The sequence below is a fragment of the Miscanthus floridulus genome, chromosome 1 (assembly GCF_019320115.1).
Source record: "Miscanthus floridulus cultivar M001 chromosome 1, ASM1932011v1, whole genome shotgun sequence".
NCBI lineage: Eukaryota > Viridiplantae > Streptophyta > Magnoliopsida > Poales > Poaceae > Miscanthus > Miscanthus floridulus.
Window position 1 is genome coordinate 163,865,522 of NC_089580.1, and position 19,257 is coordinate 163,884,778.

The following is a 19,257-nucleotide window of genomic DNA, read 5'->3' on the forward strand; positions in this document are numbered from 1 at the left end:
TCTTCAAGTCACCGTTAAGGAACACTGACTTGACATCCATGTGATGAACACGCTAGCCCTTTTGGGCAGCTAGTGCAAGGAGGAGTCACACAGACTCCATCCGTGCTATGGGAGCAAAGGCGTCGTGGAAGTCGACCCCCTCCTGCTGCGCGAAACCTTGTGCCACCGAGCAAGCCTTGTGCTTGAAGATGGCATCGGCTTCATCCCTCTTCAGCTTGTACACCCACTTAAGGGTGATCGCGCGGTGGCCACGAGGAAGGTCAGCAAGCTCCCAAGTGTGGTTCTTCTCAATTGCATCCATCTCCAACTGCATCGCGGCGCACCATGCCACGTGCCTCTCGGCCTCAACAAACGATCGAGGCTCACCATCGTCACACGCAAGGTGCAACTATGCCTCCAGATCGTGAGGCACCAGTCCTGGCACCAGCTGGTCGCCGAGAAGGTTCTCCATTGTACGGTACCGCAATGGCTCGTCATCGTGGTACACGTCGATGCACTCCTCGTCGTGAGAGAGTAGAGTAGCAAGCTCAATCAGGCTGTGCTCGACACGAGCTAGTGTTGGAGTAGACATGCCCAGAGAGGTGCCTATCGGTGATGGAGTGCATGGCGGTGCCGGCTGTGGTGGAGCCGGCGAAGAACTCATCGTAGCCGAGGTCCTGGCTGGAGAGCGTGGTGCTGTCGGAGTAGCAGACGCCGGGGTTAGTGAAGGCTCGGGGACTAGGGTAGACGCGCTCGTTGAGGAAGAGCTGCCTACTCCCCTAGCTCCCTTGAAGTGAACATACTTGGTCGTGAAGTCATCGTACGTCGGAGCCGAGCCATCATCCACCGCCTTGTCCCACGCCCATCCTCGCCCTTCGTTGAACACAACGTCGCGTGCCGTGCACACACACTGTGCCTTTGGGTCGAGGATGCGGTAGGCCTTCGAGCCCTCTGCGTAGCTGATGAACACTCCTGGAGTGCTCCTATCGTCGAGCTTGTTGATGTGGCCAAGCTCCTTGGCGAACACGAGGCAGCCGAAGACCAACAAATGGGAGACCATCGACTTGCGCCCATGCCAAGCCTCGTACGACGTCCTGCCGTCGAGCGCCTTAGTAGGCGAGCGGTTGAGGATGTAGACGGCTAACACCACCTCCTCTCCCTAGAAGACAGCCGGCATCTCCCTCTGCTTGAGAAGGGTCTGAGCCGTCCCCACAACCGTCTGGTTGCGCTGCTCGGTGACGCCGTTCTGTTGTGGGCTGTACGATGCAGAGTAGTGGCGCTGAATGCCCTTATCAGCGCAGTACGACGCAAATTCAGCCACCGTGAATTCACTGTCATTGTTGGTGCACAGCACGCGTAGCCTGCAGCTACACTCCACCTCTGCGGTAGCCTACGCGCGCCTGATGGTGTTCGCAGCCTCTCCCTTGCTGCCGAGGACCATCACCCACATGTAGCGAGAGAGGTCATCGACGAGCAGCAGGAAGTAACGTCTCCTCCTGGTATGGCCGGTGTCACCAGACCACATAAGTCCCCATGCACAAGCTTGAGCCTCTCCTTGGCTCAAAAGCTCACCCGCTGGGGAAAGAGGAGTCGCCTCTGCTTCATCAACACGCAGACATCGCAGAGCTGCTCTACATGGTCGAGGCATGGCAGGCCTCGCACCATCTCCATGGCACTGAGTTGCTTCAGGGCCTCGAAGTGAAGGTGCCCGAAGCGCTCGTGCCACTGCCATGCCTCGTCATCCCGACGAGCAGCGAGACAGAGGGGTTGTGCCACCTGCACGTTAAGGACGTAGAGTCGATTTGCGCTTATGGTTACCTTGGCAAGAAGGCAACGACGGCGATCCCAAATCCTTATGACTCCATCCTCAACCACCATGCATGAACCGTTCTTAGCTAGCTGTCCTAAGCTGATGATAGAGTTCCTCAATGTGGGGATGTAGTAGACTCCGGTGAGCAGCCTGTGCTCACCAGACACAGCGGTGAACGTGACAGAGCCGATGCCCTTGATCTCTATGCCGGAGGCATCCCCAAACTGGACGAAGCCTCGGACGCTAGAGTCAAGCTGAGTGAAGAACTCCCATCGACTGGTCATGTGATGGGTGGCACCGGTGTCGAGGCACCACCCGTCAGTCTTGTCGTTGCCAGAGCCATCACCGAGGAGGTCGTGTGCTTTTGGCTCATCAAGGTGGAGTGCCGCTGCGACCAGTGCCACTAGAGGTAGCTCGATGCTTGCATGTGCCATGAACAGAGTCGGCTCCTCCTCCTCTGCCTGTGCGACATGGGCCTAGCCACGTTGTGGCTGTCGATAGTCCTTGGCCCAATGGCCAAGCTGGCCACAGTTGCGATAGGTGTCGTCTCGTGTCGGCTTGTGCTTGCCGACGGCGCTGCCCTAGGCGCCTCCGCGGGTATCACCCTCGGCATGTCCTCGCGCCCCCACCTGGGCGTCTCTACGCGCCTTACGCGGCTTGCCACGCTTGCGGCCGCCTATCGTGGAAGAAGGTTCCCCCTCCTTCCGGTTACCTTGGCAGGCAACCCACTGCTCCTGAGTGAGAAGGAGCTTCCCGCCAGTGGTGATGGGCCCCAAGAGAGACTGTGGCTCATCACTATCGACAACCTTGAGGTGACCTATCGCCTCCTCGATCGATGTCGTGGAGAAATCCAGCAGAGACTCGATCGAGCGAGCCATCTGCTTGTACTTATCGGGGGCACAGTGGAAGAGCTTTTCGACGGCTCTCTCCTCGCCATAGGTGTCATCGCTGAACTGCACCATCTTCTGCAACAGAGTGTTGAGACGGAGAGCAAAGTCATCAACATCCTCACCTAGCTTGAAGGCTAGTTCTCCCACTCCTTGCGAAGTGCCTGCAGTGTGGATTTGTGGGCGCGGTCACCGTCGATGTGTGCCACAGCGATGGCGTCCCAAGCCTTCTTGGCAGTCCGCTTGTTGGTAAGCGAGAACTGCATCTCGGATGGGACTACAGCGATGAGGGCATCCAGCGTCCGTCGATCCATAGTCAACATCGTCGTACCGAACTGCCTCCCACATGTGCCGCACCTGGAGCTTTACCCTCATCACCGCAGCCCACTCGACGTAGTTGGTCTTAGTGAGGGTAGGCCACCCATCGTCGGGGCCGACGTCCCTGACAACAGCCTGGAGCCCGTGGTAACCATGGTACCGATCCAGGGAGAGAGAGCCATGCTACCTGTGAAGGCCGCGCTCTCCATCGACCCGTCCACCACCGTTGCCGTGCGCGCCACCTCCAGGAGCGCCACCACCATGCGCGCCTCCTCCAGGAGCGCCATCGGCGCGTCCGCCCCTGTCAGGGCTGCCGCCGCGCTCGTGGGCGTGCACGGTTGGACATCGCGCCGCCCACGCTCGTGTTGCCTCCCTCTCCAACAGCCCAAGGTCCGCGTCGGCGCTGTCGTCAGCAGAAATGGAGCTGCTGATGCTGCCGCGCAGAACCTCGACCTCTGCTGCCAGCTCCGCCGCTGCCAGCTTCGACGCCCTTGCCACCGCCACAGCGGTCTCTACCGCCGCTCGCTCGCGTTCCTCTGTCGTGACAAGTTCGGCCTCCTGTTGACGCAACGTGCTCGAGGCGACCGAGCGCTGAGACTGTCCTGCGGACATGACGCACTACCGGGGGGCTGCTGTGTGGGGAGAGGGCTGCTTCAGACGCGCAGAGGGAGATGAGTGAGCAGGAGTGGCCGGAGCTGCTGCTGCTCCCAGCTGTTGTTGTTGCGAGGCTGAGAAGGGAGATGAGCAGGAGATGCTCAGGCTACAGGATAGTACGGCTCTGATACCAGTTGTTAGTCGCTGAATTCTTACTCTAGGTAGTAGCAGAATTCTTACTCTCATAGAGAGAGGATGACACTAGGAGTTGGGACAATTTTCTGATTTATTTCTCACACAAATACCATGCCAACCTGAGAGGTTGGGGATACATATTTATAGGTTGTTAGCCAGCCAAGCATATACCAAGATGCTAGATGCTAACATGCTATCCTAAAACAGATGTTGTCCTAGATGCTAAGATGTTGTCCTAGCCAGTCAAGAACGCTGTCCTAGATGCTAAGATGTTGTCTTAGCCAGTCAAAGATGCTATCGTTGATGGACAGCAAGACCATCATACAGTCACAGAGACCATATATTGTTGCCCCACAAAAATCAGCCAACAGATAGACTTATACCATCAGTGTGAGGCAAGAAAATCATACTATGCGGCCTCGCTCTAGCCATTCCTGGTTGCACACAATCACGGGCTCTAGCCAGTCCTGGTTGCACACAATCACGGGCTCTAGCTCATCAGTCGGCAGAAAGTTGTGCATGTAATATGTATCCGTAGTACTGCCTTCGAATAAACGAGTACTCCTGTGTCCTATTCCGGCTTTTAGCGGCACAAGAAATTAGGGTAGAATATTAATATTTATGCTGTCCAAAAAAATGTAGCTTTTTCTTAAAGAGTCAAACGCTTTCAACTTTGATCAAATATATAAAAAAATATTAATATTTATAGTACATAATTAATATTACTAGATACATCGCTAAATTTATTTTTATAATAAACTTATTTATTGAAGACACAATTATTGTTAATATTTAAAAAAAAATAGTCAAACTTAAAAAAAATAACTGGCATGATTGTCATAAAGGCACTTGTTTTGGGGACGACGATGCCTACAACGAGGGCTTCACCGTCGGTAAGTTCTGGGAGCCGCCCCCTTGGTCGCCTCATGAAACCACGACCATCCTCTCCCGTCTCATTTAATTGCCTCTAGGAAGACTAATTTTCAAAAAGGACGCTAAATAGAGAGCCTAATAATGACCGTTGTACGTGCCCGTAGAATGCAGCTGCAAGCGGCCATCCTATTGGCGCGCAAGCGAATTTCATTTTTTGTGTGCCATTGATCCCAGGCAGCCAGACGTGCAATGCAACTATGCAAGGGGGGAATCTTGCAGGGCGAGGGGAGGGAGGCAAGAAAATCATACTATGCGGCCTCGCTCTAGCCAGTCCTGGTTGCACACAATCACGGGCTCACGGCGCCGGCTTGTTGGCTGGTGGCCGAGGAGCGAGGATGCGCCAGGGCAGGACAAGGCCAACCAAATCAAATCATACGTTTTTTTTTTTTTGCTTAAAGTAAACAACCTGACTATGGTCGGGTCGTGGATCGATCAGTATTTCAGTAGCGAGCACTCCACGTTGCTACTGAGATGCGCAGTGACAGGGCTGGCACATCCGCTACAGGAGATAATAAAGCGCGGGGGGCGCCGCTGACAACGTGGTCGCTGGCGAGGCCGCTTGAGCGGACGGTGGTGCGGCCTCGCGCCACGGCGCCCACTTTGCCGGGCGCGCCCACGTGCCCGCGCCAGCAGCCACACGTACGGCCGCCGCGGTCCGCTAGCTACTCGCTCGCTCCCCACTTACCGTTCCCCCACGTCGTAACGGACCGGCCGGTCCGTTACGTGGAAGCGCCAGCGAACCCCATTTGGGTGCACACGCAGCCCGCGAGCCCGCGCGCCACTGCTATATTATGGGCGGCCGTGGCGTGGCCTCTCTAGCCAGCACACACACGCACACACTGCGAGCTGAGAGCGTGTGTCCGGCGCCCTTCCGCGCGGCAACGAGCGAGCGAGCGAGCGCGGCCGGGTACTACGGTCACCAACTCCCTTGGACGCACGCGACCTGCTAACCGTGCGCAGTCGTGTGGGAGCTAAGCTAGTGCGAGTGAGAGTGGGCACTCAGCAGCTCCGCGGGTACGCCGCCGGGGTCTCGCTCGATCGGCGGTAGTACCAGGTACTACGGTGTGATCAGCGGCCGGGCCGGGGAACGTAACCACGCTATAGCTAGCTAGCTGCGGGCGAGGGCAGACGTCGTTGGGGGGATCCGATCGATCCGGCCGGCGGCGGCGCGCGATGGGGAGGGCGCCGTGCTGCGACAAGGTGGGGCTCAAGCGTGGGAGGTGGACGGCGGAGGAGGACCAGATACTCGCCAACTACATTGCAGAGCACGGCGAGGGATCCTGGAGGTCGCTGCCCAAGAATGCAGGTAACCATTTGCAAGCAAGCTATACAATAGACGCCACGCACGCATCATCACTTACCAGCAGCTCTATCTTGCAACTCCGATCCATCTTGTCCGTCGTCCGATCCTTAGGTAGCTAGCAGCAATAGCAAATGATGATATGATATGATTAGCCCGCCGCCGCACTTTATTAAGATCTTTCTGCTGGTGGTACGGTGATGTGCAGGGCTGCTCCGGTGCGGCAAGAGCTGCCGGCTGCGGTGGATCAACTACCTTCGGGCGGACGTCAAGAGGGGGAACATCTCCAAGGAGGAAGAGGACGTCATCATCAAGCTCCACGCCACCCTCGGCAACAGGTAACTAATGCGCGCCCGGCCTCCCTAATATAATAGTGCTAATCAACACTGAGAGCGAGTGTGCATCCGACTAGAAAATACTTCCTCCATACACAACATGGGGTGTCAATGCACGCCACGTATATGTCAATCTTGGTACTTAGCTTCCTCCTTTACACAAAGAAAATGGAAACCTGGTTGGACAGTATCAGGTTTGATCAAATATATAAAAATAGAAGTAATAATTTACGATGTGTATTATGAAATATATTTTATAATAAACTTACTTAGCTTGTTGAATATACAAATGTTGGTATTATTATAAATCTAGTTGATTGAGCGAGTTTCCTTAAATTGAGGGAGTACCATGTGTGCTTATTACTTATAAACACATGCTTCCCGACAAATTTTAAACTATTTTTGGGGAAAAAAAGAATCTCAGGCAGAAGACTAGAAGAATCAACACTCACAATAAAGGCGTGCATAGGGTCAGTATCGAGTAGTATAGTAACAAGTGGCTGCTTTCAATAAATGAAGCCCCTGCTTATAATTTTAATGGCGAATCGGTTGAGAGTTGAGACACTGCACCATATACACCATACACGTACACAGTACGAATTTGAGGTTTTTATGAAATAGACCAGGGCACACCCTGCTGGAATAGGGGTGTAGCAATAGTAGGCTAAATAAAGACTGCATGGCTGAAAACAGCATGGCCATCCGATCCCTCTAATAGTAAGCAACTTCTCGCTCGAGCCCAACAGCCTCAGTAGTTACTAGTACTGCTCATATATGTACACGTGGGCTCTAGGGTACGCACGCTTGCTCTACAGAGGGCATTCTCCACTTGACTGTTGGTCCGGTCCTTGTCACTGGCTCACTGCATGTGTCGCTGAAGTTGTCCGTACGTGTGGCAGAAGCCAAAAGGGCGTGCTGCGTGTGAAGATTTCCAGAGTCAGATGCGTGGGTGATTTCGGAGGCCACGTGCACGTGCATGCAAGGCAATATGCCAATATGGCATGATGCCCGCCAGTGCTCGTGGCTTCGTCGTAATTCGCATATATAATGTGGTACTAAGGGCTAAAAACAAACCTAATCGCAAAAAAAAAAGCCGACCGTAATCGGTCATATGGTCGTTACATCTCTAAGACGAAAAGCAACAGCACGAGGAAATGCTCCATCTATAGGCACTTTCTCGTGTTCAAAGATACATACAATTAAAGGGAGAGATTAGAAAGCTACTATTAAGCAGTACTGTGATAGCATCGTGCACATCAGCACATGTATATACTCCTTCCATTCCATAAAATGCAGTTTTTTTTTGCTACATCAAATTTGTTTGACATTTTTTCAAAAAACTTATTTGATTTTGACTGAACATGGGAAAAAATATACTAGCCGTATTATTTCTATATACTACCAAAAAAATTACAAAGTCAAGACATTTCTTAACAATAGATTTTTTTAAATTAAACTGATTTGATCGATTTACCGAAAATTTAGGACAACCAATACGATCAATAATTTAGAATAGTGAGAGTAGTATATATATAGCCATAACAGAAAAATCTTTCCAAAAAAAAACAGCACACAAAAGCATGCGATTCGTCGACAGCATCTTTCATCTGACAACACTATTCACGAACGAGGGACGGATGGAGAATCCCCAGTGTCAGAAGGAACCGAGTCCAAGTGTCAGCAAGCGTACAGTTTTTTCTTCTTATAGAATGGCAAAAGTGTGTGTGTGCATACACATACACGACGGTATATAATAGTAAATAAAAGGAAGAAAAAGCGTAGCGTTTTGTCACTGTAGCGGCATAGTGACGGGCGTGTTATTCTCCCTGCTACAGTACTATGCAATCCCACAGCCCACATGGTCTTGCGAGAGCGGTAGTGCAACACTCATCAAAACATGGAGGACGGACGGAGCTAGCTAGCCTGCAGCTTACAAAGCCTTGGCGAAGCAGCTTAATTAGGTGTCAAATCGTGAGCGGCTGAGAGTGAGAGGAAGGAGAGGAGAGGACCACGTACGGTACGAAGCGACAGTTTAGTCCAACGCTCTCTTCAAGTCCTGAGAGCGAACTCGCATGCCAGAGCCAGACGACTAGGCCCTGCAGGCTGCCGTGCGGACGGGCCACGGTCTTCTTGAGGCGCGCGCGCGCGCGCACAGGGGCGCCTTTCCGTCCATCGATCTACTGTGCAAAGACGCACTTTGGCTACTAGGTCGGTCCCCTGTTGCCGTCATCTGATCGCGCGCGCGCTCCTAAGATGTCCCTGTCCATGGCCCCGTGGGATTAATGGAGAGCGAGGTGCAGCTGTGGACGGCGAGACCGCGAGAGCTCCGGCTCCGACCCACTGGCGCCTGCTTTGGACAGTATACGGGAGCTTTTCATTCAGCCTGCGCTAGCTTCGTACACGGTCCATCGATCGCCGGCCCGTCCGTCGTTACGTAAACGATCGATGTATACGAGTACTGTACATTATAGCGCAATACACACGCAGGCACATGATTACAACGGCCTACGTCATGAGCGGCGCGATCAATGAGTGAATTGCGCTAAAATTGTCAAGTTGCATCAAAGAGTACTATATATACACTACTACTATAGATGCTGTACTCATGTTACTAGTAGTAGGTTAAGAAACACGTACGATGCCACGCACTGTAGTCACCAGTGAAATGTCGCCTTCGGTTCTCCTGCAGTATGCTGTCCTCGGTTGTCCTTTTTGCTGTGCCGTGCGTGTAAAATCTGCCAAGTGTGCAACAAGCAGTGTTCATTGTCACTCACCAGAATCGTCCTTGCGATTTAATGACGTATTTGCTCCGATGCCTGTATGCAGGTGGTCCCTGATCGCCAGCCACCTCCCCGGCCGAACAGACAACGAGATCAAGAACTACTGGAACTCGCACCTCAGCCGGCAGATCCACACGTACCGCCGGAAATACACCGCCGGCCCGGACACCACCGTCACCATCGACATGAGCAAGCTGCAAAGCGCCAACAAGCGGCGCGGCGGCAGGACCCCGGCCCGGTCGGCGAAGAGCGCCACCAACACCAACACCAGCAGCACCAAGACCAACAAGAGCAAGCAACCGGACCCTGAGCCTGAACCGGAGTCCGGCGACGCGAAAGGCGCGTCGTCTAGCCCGGGCACCGCGGCGACGTCGGCCGCGTCGAGCCCGCGGCACAGCGACGGGGCGCGAAGCGCCGTGGTGGACCCGGATCCGAACAACCAGCCCAACAGCAGCAGCGGCAGCTCGGCCGAGGGGCCCTGCAGCGAGGACGCGACTGGGCCGTGGGAGCTCGACCCGATAGAGCTCGGGGACCTCTGGGAGGCCGAGAGTGAGATCGACGCCCTGATGTCTATAGACGCACCCCTGGAAGGATTTGACCCGGTCGGCGGTGAGGCCCAGGTGGGCGACCTGTTCGACATGGACATCGACTGGGATGGCTTCGCGGCCCATCTATGGGGCGGACCGGAGCAGAACGACCACAGCGCGGAGCTGCAGCAGGCCGCCGAGCCGCAGGCTGCTGAACACGAGCCGCAGGCTGCTGCTGCTGCTGCTCCTGCGGCCTGCACCCCGGACGAACACGGGCCGCAGGCTGCTGCTGCTGCTGCTCCTGCGGCCTGCACCCCGGACGAACACGAGCAGCAGGCGGCGGCGGCTGCTGGTCACGAACACGAGCTGGAGGCGTTCGAGACTTGGCTCCTGTCCGACTCGTTCTGACAGTCCCGTCATCAGACCGATCAGACCAACCAGGTGGCCATATGATCGACGCAGCTAGGTGTTGTTCGTGTGTACAGCTCTTGTAGATTTTGTTTTTAGCTCGCAATAGGAGACCTAATGTGGAATCCAAACTTAAAATAGTCTACAACACAATACATATAGTCTCCAACAGAGTACATATAGGGAAGACCTATTTTATGTGCTAGGAAACGCATAATCCAAATCTGAGTATCCTCTCTCCTAGAGATCCATTTGCAGAAATGATTGTCTTTTATGTCTTGTTGTTTGAGAAGACCAAAAATAGTTATTGAACTCTTTGGCTGTAATGCTACCCAAAAGACGAATGAGTGTTGTATTTTGGGTCACCGATTGTTGGAGACAGTCTAATAACTAGGTGTTGTTCCGTGCATGCGTATTGGCATGTACACTTTTTGATGATTATTTCAGTTGTAGCATTTACTATACCTATTCAACTGCAGAAACTCAAGATTGAACTAGGGAATTTGGGAGCGGTAATAAGGGGTTGTTTGGCATGGCTCTGCTCCACGCGCTCCCCTGTTGGAGCCGAAGCCCTTCTGCCAGAGCCTGAAATCATGGCTTCGCCTGCCGTACGAAGAAATGGCTCCTCCTCATTCTACGACCTGCGTTGTTTGGTGCGACTCCGCTGCCGGAGCCAAAGCCGCACCAAACAAGCCCTAAATATGAGAGAACTCGGAGAAAAATAAATGAGTTGGTGGACGATTTAGCCTCCTAAAGATTGATTTAACATAGGAAGTATTAAGCAATACTGCGATAGCAACATGCATATATATATATATATATATATATATATATATATATATATATATATATATATATATATATATATATATATATATATATATATATTCTATAGAATGCAAAAAAATAGCTACATAAAAAAGATTAACTTTTTTTGAAGAAACTTCTTTGATTTTGACCCAACATGTAGAAAAATATACAGGCAATAGTATTTATAATACCAAATATATAAATACAATGTCAAGATATTTTTTAACAACAGATTTAATGTGTCGTAAATTTAGGACAATCAATACGAACAATAATATTTAGAATAGAGTGAGAGATAATATAGCTATATCTTTCCCTGGTACAATACACAAAATTCTTTCGAAAAAAGAACAGTATCTAAAAATACTATTAACGAACGATGCAGCTAGTTCACTGTCCTGGCTTTATTGCTACTCCCTCCGTTCTAAATTATAAGTTGTTTTGATCTTTTTTTGTTTATCTATTTTGCTATGCATATAGATAGCAGACTAGCAGTCAGAAGGAACCGAGTCCACTCAAGGTGTAGGTACAATTTTTCCTTGTTAGAAGGGCAAAAGTGTGGGTCTATTTGGTAGGGTTTTGGCTCCTCCAAAAACAGTTCCAATTCTAACTCTTATGAAGGAGCAGATTGTCTTAGGGAGCTAGAGCCGTTTTTTAGACCGTTTGACAAAACAACTTTTCAGGGTAGTTTTAGCTTATTTCAGCTTATTCTCTCTTACAGAATACTATTTAATCATCGAAACCATTCAAAAACACTGTTCACCGGACCATCCGAACGAGCACACATAAGAGTAAAAGGTCCATAGTACAATTTCTTTTCTTGCCTTATCCGTTCCCAACGGCCAGCGTTTCTTTTATTTCTCCTTATTTTCGGCCTGTTCGCTTGTTGGTTTCAGACAGCCTAAATTAGTCAGTCAACAGTGTTTTCCTCTCACAACAAACCAGCACCCGCCAGCTTAAACCAGTCCAGAAACCAACCAGCGAACAGGCTGTTTTTCTCTTCCCCTCCCCTTATTCTCTCTCCTCGGCCTCTCCCCAGCCGCTCGCCTCCTCCCGTAGGCTGCAGACGCAAGGAAGAGCCGGCGCTGTGCGCGGCGCTCGCGACCCCGCAGTCCGGCGACCTCACGCCCAGCGGCCCCGCAGTCCGGTGACCTCGCGCCCACCACGACGGTCACGCGCTCCGGCGAGCCAAGCCCGGACGGCGGCGCCGGCGACTACGCGCTCGCCCTCCCTCCCCGCATGCGCCTCCCTGACGTCGGGGGCAGACTGGTCCACTGGTGTCAGATCGGAACTGGGAGAAGCTCCATTATACAGCTTCACCTGCCGCACTGTGCCTGTGAGAGCGCAAAACGCGGAGCTCCTCAGGTGAATCAATCGAGGAAACAGGCGTTTGGCTGCAGGAGCTAAGAAACGGCTCCCGGAGCCACCGGAGAATCCGTACTAAGGCCCGTTTACTTCCCAAAATTTGATTTTTTTTCTACAGTAAAAAACATGCTTGACACATACATGGAGTATTAAATGTAGATAAAAAAACTAATTGCACGGTTCTCGATAAAATCGCGAGATGAATCTTTTAAGCCTAATTAGTCCATGAAAAGTCTTAAGTGCTACAGTAACCCCACATATGCTAATAACTAATTAATTAGTATCATTGGTTTCATCTCACAGCTTCTGTAATTTATTTTTTTATTAATATAAAACCTCTCCCGATATTCTTTCGCTCTAAAAATTTTTACTCTCCAACTAAATACACCCTAAAGGGCCCCTGTATGTACACATGCATACAGACGCTATCTGATGTAGTGATGATGTGATGTTACTGCTAGTACTATGTTAAGAAACACGACGCCACGCACTCTAGCCAGCCAGTGAAACTGAAATGTTGCCTTCGTTTCGCGTGCAGTATTTCGGTTGTCCTTTTTTGCTGTGCCGTGTAATACGGAGCCGCCAAGTTTTACAACAAGGGCCAGTAATGCTAAAATTTTTGACAAAACGTTTCTGTAGCGTTTTCGTTGTTATTTAGTAATTAGTGTCCAATCATAGTCTAATTAGACTTAAAAGATTCGTCTCGTGGATTTCGTCTAAACTGTGTAATTAGTTTTATTTTTTATTTATATTTAATGCTTCATGCATGCGTCCTAAGATTCGATGTAATGGGGAATACGTTTTGAAGAGAAACTAAACAGGCTCCAAGCAGTGATCACTCAGAATCGTCCTTGCGATTTACGTATTTGCTCCGATGCCTCCATGCAGTGGTCCGTGATCGCCAGCCACCTCCCCGGCCGAACAGACAACGAGATCAAGACTGGAACTCGCACCTCAGCCGGCAGATCCACAGGTACCGCCGGAAATACACCGCCGAGCCGGACAACACCGTCACCATCGACATGAGCAAGATGCACAGCGCTGACAAGCGGCGCGGCGGCAGGACCCCGGGCCGGTCGCCGAGGAGCGCCACCACCACCAGCAGCAGAAAGAGCAAGAGTAAGCAGCCGGACCCTGCCTGAACCGGAGTCCGGCGACGCGAAAGGCGTGTCCAGCCCGGTCACCGTGAAATTTTTTAACACTTTTTTAACTAATTTTAAATCTAATATTGTTTGTTTTTTCTCTCTAAAACTAACATTTTTTTTGTAACGGCTATTGTCATGACACGGCGAAACGTTTGTGCCGCGCTATAAATGGTGGCACGGCGGGAGGGGTGACCGAAATAACTGAATAGAATAAAAAATCGTGGTTGGGAAGGTTATAGTAGCAAAAGCCATGGCGAAGATCGGGCGTTGACCAGTGACGTGGCAGGGTCTGCCGCGCCATCGATCTTGGCGCGGCACTGACGCGTCATAGCCCACGGCGTGTCAGGACCTGGACGCAGACAGAAGACCAGCCTCAATTATAATTGAACGGGAGCTGCTGTCGGTGAGAATCGGCAACGACACCACCATGGACCTCGGCTTCGCGTCGCAGCTGAACAGCACCTACAGCTCCGACCCCAACGTCTTCGCCTTCCTCGACCCCTCGCCGATGGGCTTCAACAACGCCTTCTACCAGAACCTGTAGGTCGACAAGGGCCTCCTGGGCTCCGACCAGGTGCTCTACTCCGACATGAGGTCGTGCAGAACGGTCGTCTACTACGCGTTCAACCAGGGTGTATTCTTCGGTGGTGTCGTGGCGGCGATGACCAAGCTCGAGAGGATCGGGGTCAAGATGCCGGCAACCGGTGGCGAGATACGTCGGGACTGTCGGTTCCCGAACTAGTTGCTAGTTAATCTCACCGGCAGAGCTGCCGCGACGCATTAAAACAAATATGAATCAAATAAATGGAGTCCATGCACAAGTTGACAAGTTATCACATAACATCTGTTCGATATAAGTTTTGAACGGCAATATTTGTTCGACAGAAGTTCGACATAACCAACTAAGTCCCAGGAGTGTAAGTATCCCTCGGACATCTCTGTCTTTTTAGATTTATAGGAAACATATTGAGAGTGTAGCCAACGTCGGTGTGGTCGCGTTGCCGGTGCTTATGGCTCGTACCCTGCAAGTATATGATATACACGATTACTTATAATTTGTATGATCGTTAGTTCAAGGAGCCAACGTATTTAAAGAAACTATCTTTGTTACTACCTATGAGGCTCCTTAGGTACCAAGCGGGGCACCACCTAACTGAGACATGTTTATCTCATCCTGCTGCCAATCGTCCCACTGGTGGTGCTGTATGTGGAAGCACGAGGGGTCGTCGTCATCATCGTCCTCGCCGTCCTCGTTTGCAGGGTCCTTCCCAGCGCTATGATGTGGTGGTGTACGTACTACGGAAGCGGCACCTGTCACCGGCTGAGAAGAGCCGGCTGGTGTCCTCAGAAAGCCAGAAGACGTGCCACTCGACCACGCCAGGTAATCGAGTTCCACCCAAGGAGTGTCCATACAGCTCAGCTTCTGAGCTAGCTTCCTGCAGGTCTTCTTCACCTTCTGCATAAATAGACGTTAAAGTTAGTGCATTTTCTAAACGTATATACATTAAAAAAATATTTTTAGAATAGACAAGTTTATGTTTACCTCCACAAAAGCCTCGAGAACGCGTGACCTCTGCCCTCTAGACTCATGAAGCTGAAACGCTACTTCGTTGGATAGCCTGAACAATTATGTCGTCTAGGTACAGAAACACGATTTGATAGTTTTAGTATATATACTTAATATCAAATGGATAACAAATTATACCATTCAAGTATCTTACCATGTATCTTTGAAGCAGGGCTCTCTGTAGTTGTGTGTCATCCCTAGTGGCAATGTTGTACACATCTTCGATCACATCTTCCTCGTTGTCCTCGTCAATCGTCTCCTCAGTGTACGGGAGCTTGATATGTGTCCTCGTAGACCTATGAAACCACCGCAGGTACTCGTCGAAGGTGTGCTGGTCGTGTGGGGGACCCACATCAATCGGCTGCCGGTCCCTGTTCTGCCACAACTAGATGTACGTGTTGTGTGTCACGTGCCAATCCTTGGTCTTGTACCTCTTCCTACGTTCATACCTGCATGAAAACGATTATTAGTTGTATCATACACACCTCTTAATTGTAGCTTTGTTATTAATCGATAACATACCTGTGCAATTCTTGGTTGGTGGAGTAAAGCGGTGGTGGGTAGCCTGTCATTCTTCCACACTGCCTGCAAATCCTGATGGGCAAGTAAATCTCGACCACGTGGAAGAAAATAAGAGAGACATTGCGGCGATACTCGTCTGACTCATCCCTAGTGATATGACTCAGATAGTACTAGAGCTCTAGAGCATCCCAAGGACACTAATGCACCTGAACATTTCATAATTGAGTTAGGTTGTAATATAGTGTACATCAAACAAGACACATGTATAATAGTAAAGAGAACGTAACCTGGTGCTGTGTTAGGACGTCGAGATAGTCCGTGTACTCCCTGTACTTGCGCCTCACATTCTCTCTAACTAACTCTGCTTGTATCCAGATATACAGAGCTGTAGGGAGTGCATCCTGCCTATTCCAATATTGCATTGAACACGATAATGAATTAGCCATTAATAATTTCATCATATGTAACTTCCTCAAAGAATATAGTGAACCGAAGTACTTACTGATAAACCAGTAACAAGGGGGCTCCCAACGAGCCATCGTTTTCAACACCAAACCTGAAGTAGGTAGGAGCAACCCCAAGGTTCGCATACCCTGAGGTGCGATTTCAGGCAACACAAAGCTGTTGATACTTCCATGCCAGGACTGCGCTGTCCCAGCTGTACGTCGCTATGTTATCCCACGGCTGGCGTAGTATGTCAATAAAGATCCAGCTGATAATGTTGCTCGAGGCGTCTGGGAATAGGAAAGCACTAAGAAAGTGCCAGAGCCACACTCTAGCGAACCTATCGATCTGAGTCTCATCAGCCTATAGGTCCAAGTAATCAAAGCGCTCTATGATCCACGACGATGAAACATCAGAACTTTTTCTGAAATTCACCAAAGAAAATGAGACTCGGTGACTGTAGGAAAGCAATGTAAGTATTAAATAGGTTTGAATTGCTCACTTATTTTTATTGAAAATCTCGTTGTCCGATGGAAGAAAGCCAGTGAACTGAGCCACCAGCTTTCTCCAGTGATCGTTGTCAACTACACCTGTCACTAGAAGTCCCCCCAATCGAAGGCCAAAAATAGCCTTCACGTCCTGCATGGTCAAGATCAACTCGTCGTAAGGTAGGTGGAACATGTGGGTCTTAGGCCTCCACCTGTTATAAGAATAAACCGACTGTTAGTTACCTCAAATTTGTTATAAGAATGTTTACGTACAATGAAGACACTCGTAATTGTCTACAACTGCAGTAAGTAGTGCTGAGTTAAGGGTCAGAAGACCGTAGTTGACAATATGAACAAGCTCGAGGAAGCCGGCATGTCGTATGTACGGCGTATAACGCTCGCCCCACTGGTGCGCCCTGGTGTGCGTGTGGGGCCTCAAAGGAGGCAAGGGCACCTCTACGTCAGTGTCAATCAAGATGTGTGCTCGGTGCGGTTCGTCGTACTCCACATCAAGAAGGGGATACAACAGGTGCTGCGTGGAAGGAGCCATCCTGTTATAAATTAATAAACAAAAGGTTAGAGTATTCAAATTAACATTCTGTAGCATTGCAAAAATTGAACTACTTGTTATACAATAGAACACAATATGAAAGCACATGTATATATTCAAAGTAACATTAACAGACATATTAAACAACTTCACTAGAAAAATAGGCAACTTCTATGCATAGCTGTTCAGACACAAGACAACTATAAGATGTCATAACTGCATTTGCTATATAGGCTTCGTTCGGCTTATCCCATATTCGGCTTGTTTTTTTAGCCGAAACAGTGTTTTTCTCTCACAACAATTCAGACAGAATAATGTTTTTCAGCCAGTCTCAGCCAAGATTCAGCAAGCCGAGCAGAGCCATAGCTTTCCTTTCTTTTCCATTGCACTATTGATTTAAAGTATATAATTTACACAATCTATAATTGGAGAGGTGCCATAACTGTATTTGCTATATAGCTTTCCTTTCTTTCCTCTCATGATAGCCCGTTTTCATCCACCAGAAGCGACGATCTTTTTCTACTCGCTTCCCACATTTAAGCATTTACGCCCAACTTGAAAAGATAAATTAAAGCCACGGCTTCGTGCTAGCGAGTACACTAAAAGCTTCTTTGCCAACTTTAGAATGAAAACGAATACGGATAATACGGGAAGCTATTCACAGCACCGTGCTAATGAGTATGCTAGAGGTTACGTTACTAACTGCTATACGAAAATGGATGAATGTATCTATGAACGTGTGACGTATCTATAGACAATTTAGGAAAACAAAACCATGGTTTTGTACCGTTGAGTATGCTAAAAGCTTCTTTGCTAACTTTAAAATAAAAATAGATACAGATAATAAAGAAAGATAACCATAGCCCCACGATAATAATATATATACTAGAAGCTTCTTTGCCAACTCTAAAATAAAAGGTGATGTATATATTTTACAAAAGAAATTTAACAAAATATACACACAGAATTCATTACACACAAGACTGTTGATATCCCTAACAAATACCTATATGAATTTTACAAAGCCTTGCTGAATTTGTGAAAAAATATCTATGTACGTGGCCGAAGGGCGCGGCGGGCGGCCGGAGGGGGTGGTGCGTCGGCGTGCGGACGCGGCGGGCGCAGCGGGCGGCCGTGGCGCGGCCGGCGCGACCTGCGAGCGAGCGGCCGGCGGGGCAGACGGGCGCTGGCGGCGGGCGAGCGGGCGTGCGTGGCGGCGGGCAGGCAGACAGAGGGAAGACGGCTCGCGGACGATATTTACCTAGGCCTGCCGCGCCAAGATCGATGGCGTGGCAGACTGCCACGTCACCGGTTAGTGCCCCCGATCTTCACCACGTCACCCCTCCCGCCGCACCTGGCAATAGGCGCGGCAAAAAATATAAGTTTTGGAGGGAAAAAGACAAATAATGTTAGAATTAAAATTAATTTAAAAAATATTAAAAATAAACCATCCAAATTCCTCCAAAATTCCCATGCTCGTAATAAAAAAAAAACACCACCGTCAAGATCGACATGAGCAAGCTGCGCAGCGACAGGACCCCGGGCAGCAAGACCAAGAGCAATCAGCCGGACCCTGAGCCCGAACCGGAGTCCGGCGACGCGAAAGGCGGGTCCGGCCCGGCCACCGCCGCGACGTCGGCGGCGCACAGCGACGGGGAGCGACCCGGATCCGGATCCGAGGGGCCCTACAGCGATGACGCGACCGGGCCGTGGGAGCTGGACCAGATAGAGCTCGGTGACCTCTGGGAGGCCAAGAGCGATGACGCCCTGATGGCTATCGGGGCTGGCCACGATTCCACGGTTACCCCAGAAGGATTGGAATTTGACACGGTGATCGGTGAGGCCCAGGTGGACGACCTATTCGACATGGACTGGGATTGCTTCGCGGCCCATCTATGGGGCGGGCCGGAGCAGAACGACCACAGCGCGGAGCTGCAGCAGGCCGCCGAGCCGCAGGCTGCTGCTGCGGCCTGCACCCCGGACGAACAGCTTGAGGCGTTGGAGACTTGGCTCCTGTCCGACTCGTTCTGACAGTTCCGCCATCAAACCGATCAGACCAACCAGGTGGCCATATGATCGACGCAGCTAGGTGTTGTTCGTCTGTACAGCTTTTGTGGATTTTGTTTTTAGCTCGTAATAACTAGGTGATGTTTCGTGCATGCTGGACCCTTTTCTTCTTCACATTTGCTGTAGAATAGAGAGCAGAGAGTTGCATGATGCATGGCATGTAAGGGTAGTAGTAACCAGGTGCTCGTCCATCTCTCAGTGAAGTGAAGTGAAGACCAATAAAAGCGCAGCAG

General features: G+C 50.4%; 1 protein-coding gene and 1 pseudogene across 1 annotated transcript; both read left to right on the forward strand.

Moving 5' to 3' along the window:
* The first annotated feature begins 5,547 nt into the window (after positions 1–5,547).
* LOC136546244 (transcription factor Y1-like) lies at positions 5,548–10,307 on the forward strand. The gene is made up of 3 exons (XM_066538210.1): positions 5,548–6,022; positions 6,225–6,354; positions 9,178–10,307. Exons 1-3 carry the CDS (start codon positions 5,890–5,892, stop codon positions 10,064–10,066), a joined length of 1,152 nt encoding a protein of 383 aa, XP_066394307.1. The 5' UTR covers positions 5,548–5,889; the 3' UTR covers positions 10,067–10,307.
* A 2,816-nt stretch (positions 10,308–13,123) lies between these two features.
* LOC136466569 (transcription factor Y1-like) lies at positions 13,124–18,988 on the forward strand (annotated as a pseudogene).
* The last annotated feature ends 269 nt before the right edge of the window (positions 18,989–19,257 follow it).

What these genes read in the sequence shown, in the direction of transcription:
- LOC136546244 (XM_066538210.1), top strand. Translation starts at nt 5,890, where the DNA reads ATGGGGAGGGCGCCGTGCTGCGACAAGGTGGGGCTCAAGCGTGGGAGG. An exon ending in GTCGCTGCCCAAGAATGCAG is followed by an intron (nt 6,023 to 6,224) that starts GTAACCATTTGC and finishes GGTGATGTGCAG; the next exon opens with GGCTGCTCCGGTGCGGCAAG. An exon ending in CACGCCACCCTCGGCAACAG is followed by an intron (nt 6,355 to 9,177) that starts GTAACTAATGCG and finishes GCCTGTATGCAG; the next exon opens with GTGGTCCCTGATCGCCAGCC.